The following is a 6,667-nucleotide window of genomic DNA, read 5'->3' as shown; positions in this document are numbered from 1 at the left end:
ATTAGAAGAAGAAACTTTTAATATTTTAATTTTAGACAAAGTTTAATTTTCATGCACGATTAATACATATAACAATATAATTTTTTTTACTTTATAAGTGTATTTAAATTAAATTCTTTTAAATAATTTTATTTCAAATATATCATTTAATAAAATTACTTCAAATTATAACTATTTATTTTCATTATTAATGTAAACACACAAATACAAAATCTAGAAGATATTTGTTGGAGACGAAGCAAGTTCCAAAACGGGAGCAGTCTCTACTTGTGTGAAGTATGAACACAAAAACAAACAGAAAATATTAACTATCTTAATTCTTACATACAAAAATAAAAATAAAACAAAAACAATCGATCCCAACAACGAACCACGGTTGCACCACGTGGCGCAATATAAGAGGAGGGGATTATAGGTCCGGTGTCCAGTGTCCGGTACCAGCCAGTGGACGGTTACAGTACACTGAATCAAAGGGAAACGACGGCGTTTCATGGAGCCACTTGGTGGAATCTTATCATTCATATGTTATTATTATGGATATTTATATTCATGTTATTATGCGTATAAATACGTGTCTTTGGGAAGAGTTGTGTATACCAAATTGCTTGAGGCCTTCAATTTCACCCTTCACACGTGGTGGTGGTGTTGTTCTTCTTCTCTTCCCCTTTCTTTTTCTTCTTCTGAGCTTGTTTAAGCTCTTTCTATTTGATTCCATTAACATATATTATCACAATGTGTGGTATTCTTGCTGTTCTTGGTTGTTCTGATGACTCTCGAGCCAAAAGGGTCCGCGTGCTTGAGCTCTCTCGCAGGCAATGAATTTATTCTTCTATATATTTAGAATTCGTAATTGAATCTAATTTTCATGCCCTATTAATATAAAAGTTTTTACATTATCAATCGATAAAAAAATCATAATAAAATTAATAAACTTATCGTATAATAATAATATTAAAGTTAAAATTTATGATTTCATGTATACTTTTCCCACTTCTTAGACCAACTTTAATGATTCGAATGATATATATACTTTTAGCTTGTATATAACTATTTATTTTTTGTGATGAGTTTAATTTCTGTACACATTCAGTTTAAAAAATAATGTTATCTGTCGGTTAGTCTAGACAAACGAACCTCGTTCTAAGATTATCATAGTTTGGTTTTTATTAATTTGGGTGTTTATGCTGAAGAATTTGATGGTACCAGCACCAGCAAATCCCTTGTGGGAAGTGATTGATTTAGATAACAAGGCACGAGTCTATTTGGCAGCGTTTTGTGATAGAGTCACCGAGTCAGTGTATGATTTGTGACATTTAAATTTGAATGAATAATCAGTTTTTTTTTTTTTTTTTGGAAAATGCGTATTTAGACGAACATAGAGAATGAATATGGGACCTAGCCCAGGTGACGAATGGATTAATCATTGTAGAGTTTGAAAATTACAATTGCTCTTTATGCTGGGACTCTATGTCCATAAGTCAGACTTAGGATACATGACGTTGATTAGGTTAAGTGCGCAACTATGAAATAAAATATATTGGTTATGAATAAGTGAAATGATTGTGGGCATTATTGGTAGTAATATTTAGTGGGAACCTTCCAAAAGTGGATGACGATTGAAAATCAAATAATTAAAAGGGTTTGCTTGGTCGTAGAATTATTCGATTTAATTTAATGCAAATGATTTTTCTTATGTTGTTTTTTACGCTAACACATACAGTATATGACAAGAAAACATCTATTCAAAATTATATGATTTATGGATAAAATTTAAATTTAAGTTTCAAGTCTAATATGCAGGTTTTATATAATCATCTAATTATAAATTCTTCTTGATATAAGAGTAATTTTAAAAGTAATTATTATTAAATGCTAATTAATTTTTTAAAGTAATTATTATAAAAATTAATAAATATATTGTATACTAATTTATGATTGAACATCAATTTAAAACAAAAAAAATGTTATCGTTCCTGTGAAATACACATTGTTATTCATTATAAAATAATATATATATATATATATATATATATATATATATATATATATCATATATATATATATAATAAGTTTATTAATTTTGTAATAATTCTTACACTGAATGTGCGCAATATTTATTCTTATAAGTTTGTTAAATTCTCGTTATTAACTTTTGAAATCAAACAATAATACATAAATATTTTTTGACATTAAATGGTTTGGGTTAATGACAAGTTACATAATTTGCATATTATTGAAATTTGTTTGTGGTTGTTGACGTCACAGATTGAAGCACCGTGGCCCTGACTGGAGTGGGCTCCATCAACATGGTGACTGCTTTTTAGCACATCAACGGTTAGCCATAGTTGATCCTGCTTCTGGGGATCAACCTCTCTTTAACGAGGACAAATCCGTCATTGTCACGGTAGGCCATAACCTAAACAACAATGATAGTTCTACACGATATAGTCTGTGTTTTTATCTCTTTCATTCCATGTTATTTATGATGTGTTATGAGCCATATGATGCAAAGTGTTTTGTTGTTGCTTTTTTCAGTTATTAATTTTGTATCTTATTGTACTAAGTAATTTAACGGATGTAAATCATGATTGATAACAGGTGAATGGAGAGATTTACAACCATGAAGAGCTCAGGAAACAGCTGCCTAATCACAAGTTCCGTACTGGATGTGATTGTGATGTTATTGCACACCTGGTTAGTAATATTTAAGATTTATATATAAGGACTTATAAGTTCGATGAATTAACTTTAACTAAATAGTTAAGATTCGATTTCAATTAAAATTAATTTTTATTTGTATAAAGTATTTTTTGACTTTGCTTGATGATTAATCTTTTCTGTAAATATAGTTTATGACTATTTTGCGTACATGATGTACTATTTTTTTATTTTGTGAAAATGACATAAGCAAATTAGTGATCAAAATCAAAATTTAAATATTTTCAGTTGATTATACTGATATAATTATGAGGTCAAAATTTAATATTAACCGTACAGGCATGCATGAACCATTAAGATTGTTTTACTCAAACATAATTTGATTATCTATTAATCAAAAGAAGTTTTTGAAGATCACTTCTTTCATGAACTGTAATTTTTTCTTAATCCATAGCTAAAAATTGAAGCCATCAAGATAGAATATGTAAGTTCTTATCAAGTGCTTGTTATTCTTTCTAATAGTACGAGGAACATGGAGAAGACTTTGTGGACATGCTGGATGGTATCTTCTCATTTGTTCTACTGGACACCCGTGACAACAGTTTTATAGTGGCTCGGGATGCTATTGGGGTCACTTCCTTGTACATTGGATGGGGATTAGATGGTAATAATGTCATAACATGTTCAACTTTTGAATTGAATTCATGCGTTTCTAGTTTGTACTTTAATTTTGAATTGAATTGAATTGAATGCACAAAGTGTGACAGTTTGGCACATCCTCTCTGTATTCAGGCTCTGTTTGGATTTCATCAGAAATGAAAGGCCTGAATGATGATTGTGAACACTTTGAGTGTTTTCCACCTGGTCACTTGTACTCTAGCAAAGAAAGAGGGTTTCGCAGATGGTACAATCCTCCTTGGTTCTCTGAGGCTACTCCATCCACCCCTTATGATCCTCTCGTTTTAAGACACACCTTTGAGCAGGTATCATTCAGAAAAGTCTAAGGTCGTGTTTGAATAAACTTCTCTGTAAACACTGATAGGAAAAGAGAATTAGAAAGTAAAATATAATAAATTTTTCATATAAACTATAATTAGCTTATATATAAGTTAAAGTCAATTTTTGAGTTAACTAAATGAAAGAACTTCTACAAGTTAGCTTATGGCACAAGCTAATTTCAACTAATGGGAGATGCTTATTTTATTTTACCTTCTTATTTCTTTCTCCTATGAGTGCCTACAGAGAAGTTTATGCAAACAAGGCCTAAGGACAATTGGAATTGGAACTTCATCTAACTCTAAAAGTTCCTTTTTTTATGTGCAACAATTTTTGCATGAACAAAGTAATCTATAGATACAATGAATCCAATGCTCAAGATAAATGTTAAATAACTTCAACAGACTTCATTACATAGTGTATTATTATTTGAACACATCTTGAGCATTTGATTGGTTAGGTCCATAGGCACTATGGTTATGCAAGAATTATTGTTTGAAAACTTTTTCATGAGTACAGCTAACAAAGTGAAAGTGATTACAGGCAGTCATAAAAAGATTGATGACTGATGTGCCTTTTGGTGTTCTACTCTCTGGAGGTTTGGACTCTTCATTGGTTGCATCCGTCACTTCTCGCTACTTGGCCAACACAAAGGCTGCTGAGCAGTGGGGATCAAAGTTACATTCATTCTGTGTAGGCCTTGAGGTGTGCAATCTAATCAAACTACGAATGACATTGCAGATTTAATTGTTGTTTTTATGAAATTATTTAATGTTGTATTAATCTTATTTTTTTTATTGACAAATGTTAATTGTTAGTTTGTTAGTAAAGGGGATCAAACTCGTGATCTTTCCCCTCTTTCCTTCTTTCTTAACCACCGAACCAATCTTATATATCCTTATTAATCTTTTGTTAACTCATGTTGAGTAGGGCTCACCAGATTTGAAGGCTGCAAAAGAAGTTGCTGACTATCTAGGCACTGTCCACCATGAGTTTACCTTCACTGTTCAGGTAACTAAATACATCAAAAGTACTTTTCAGCTCACAACTTGAGGTCCTTCAATTTATTAATTCATAATTGATATATGGTGTGTGCATGCAGGATGGAATAGATGCCATTGAAGATGTTATCTACCATGTTGAAACATATGATGTGACTACAATTAGAGCTAGCACACCCATGTTTCTCATGTCTCGGAAGATTAAATCACTTGGTGTCAAATGGGTTATCTCCGGAGAAGGATCTGATGAGATCTTTGGAGGGTATCTGTACTTCCACAAGGCACCCAACAAGGAGGAGTTTCACAGAGAAACATGCCGCAAGGTCATAGATTTATCTTGTTCATTGACTTAAACAATACCTAGTGGGATAAGGCTTTGTTGTTGTTATTGTTTTTGTTGTATTATATAAGGGGTTGAAGTTCAAGGGTTAATAGTTATGTTTTTTATATGCAGATCAAAGCACTCCACCAATATGATTGCTTGCGAGCCAATAAATCAACATTTGCTTGGGGTCTAGAAGCCCGTGTACCATTTTTGGACAAGGCATTTATCAATACTGCAATGAGTATTGACCCTGAGTCGAAAATGGTATGCGTAAAGAACATGATTTGGTTGGTTTTCATCACTTTAAAAATTTTAAGACACTTATTTAGCTGGTTTACTAATTTAATGCTCAGATAAAAAGAGATGAAGGACGAATTGAGAAGTGGATTCTGAGGAGAGCCTTTGATGATGAAGAGCATCCTTATCTGCCAAAGGTACTTCTGTAATTTACTGCAATGTCTACTGTATATAGCTTTGGCAAATTAATTGGTCAGTAAAACTAACATCTAAACATTTATTTTCATGCAGCACATTTTATACAGGCAGAAAGAGCAATTCAGTGATGGAGTTGGCTATAGCTGGATTGATGGCCTTAAGGCCCATGCTGCAAAACATGTATTGAATCCATGCTTTTTTGTACAATTCAGTGATGGAGTTTGCTATTGTCATGAAATTTGTTTTGCTTATCATTGGTTTTTGTCTTTTTTTATTAGGTGACTGACAAAATGATGCTTAATGCTGGTAACATCTACCCTCACAACACCCCAACAACCAAGGAAGCATATTACTACAGAATGATCTTTGAGAGGTTCTTCCCTCAGGCAAGTTAACCAACCAACTCCTAATTTAATTTCTTACAATTTGGATTTAGGCCAAACAAAATCCTGAAAGGTAGCTCATAAGATAAGAGTTGTCCCCGACTTATATACACTATTTTGACCATATCACTAGTCAATGTGGAATATGTAATTCAATAAGGGCTGATTCAAATAAGTGTTTGCTGATTTGGTTTTGCAGAACTCAGCTAGGCTCACCGTTCCTGGAGGAGCAAGTGTTGCATGTAGCACAGCCAAAGCTGTTGAGTGGGATGCTGCTTGGTCTAACAACCTTGATCCTTCTGGTAGAGCAGCACTTGGAGTGCACATTTCAGCCTATGAAAACCAGAACAACAACAAGGGTGTAGAAATTGAGAAGATTATACCTATGGATGCTGCTCCTCTTGGTGTTGCAATCCAGGGATAATATAAAGCTGTGACAAAGAATAATTGGGGGAGAATGAACTATGCTAAACGTGTATGAAAAATTTGCCTGCAGTGTACTTTTATCTTGGCAAAGCTTTGTAGTGTATAGATATAGATATAAGGCTTTCTAAAAGTGTAGCGTATTGTATTATCTTGAATGCTGTGATTTGAAGTCTTAATAAAAGTGTTTCTATTATCAGTTCATGATGAATGCAAAGTCCATTATTTCACCTTTTAATTAGCTGAAACATATTCTTCGTGTTAAGTAAAAATGACTTTCAAGTCTCAAGATACTGACAAGAAAACGATTCACAGTAACACAAAAAAGTGTGAACTCAAATTGTTTGATATGTATGATATTTTCGAAACCACTATAATAAAAATGCGTATTAATTAACGGACATACACGTGAAGTAATATCACCACTAGTACCTGAGAATTGCTAG

General features: G+C 32.5%; 1 protein-coding gene across 1 annotated transcript; it reads left to right on the top strand.

Annotated features, from left to right (window-relative positions):
- The first annotated feature begins 585 nt into the window (after window positions 1-585).
- On the top strand, window positions 586-6,432 carry LOC114396684 (asparagine synthetase, root [glutamine-hydrolyzing]-like). The gene is made up of 13 exons (XM_028358787.1): window positions 586-812; window positions 2,266-2,404; window positions 2,599-2,694; window positions 3,181-3,322; window positions 3,451-3,641; window positions 4,198-4,359; window positions 4,585-4,665; window positions 4,757-4,978; window positions 5,110-5,244; window positions 5,334-5,414; window positions 5,509-5,595; window positions 5,694-5,801; window positions 5,998-6,432. Exons 1-13 carry the CDS (start codon window positions 733-735, stop codon window positions 6,220-6,222), a joined length of 1,749 nt encoding a protein of 582 aa, XP_028214588.1. The 5' UTR covers window positions 586-732; the 3' UTR covers window positions 6,223-6,432.
- Window positions 6,433-6,667: the final 235 nt, after the last annotated feature.

The sequence above is a fragment of the Glycine soja genome, chromosome 2, assembly GCF_004193775.1.
Source record: "Glycine soja cultivar W05 chromosome 2, ASM419377v2, whole genome shotgun sequence".
Taxonomy (NCBI): Eukaryota; Viridiplantae; Streptophyta; class Magnoliopsida; order Fabales; family Fabaceae; genus Glycine; species Glycine soja.
The sequence above is the reverse complement of the archived record's forward strand: the minus strand, read 5'-3'. Positions and strand labels throughout refer to the sequence as shown.

Bases quoted from the DNA above. Each gene is read 5' to 3' on its own strand.
- LOC114396684 (XM_028358787.1), top strand. From the start codon at position 733: ATGTGTGGTATTCTTGCTGTTCTTGGTTGTTCTGATGACTCTCGAGCC. The intron at 813-2,265 runs GCAATGAATTTA...TTGACGTCACAG, and splicing joins GTGCTTGAGCTCTCTCGCAG to ATTGAAGCACCGTGGCCCTG. The intron at 5,245-5,333 runs GTATGCGTAAAG...TTTAATGCTCAG, and splicing joins TTGACCCTGAGTCGAAAATG to ATAAAAAGAGATGAAGGACG.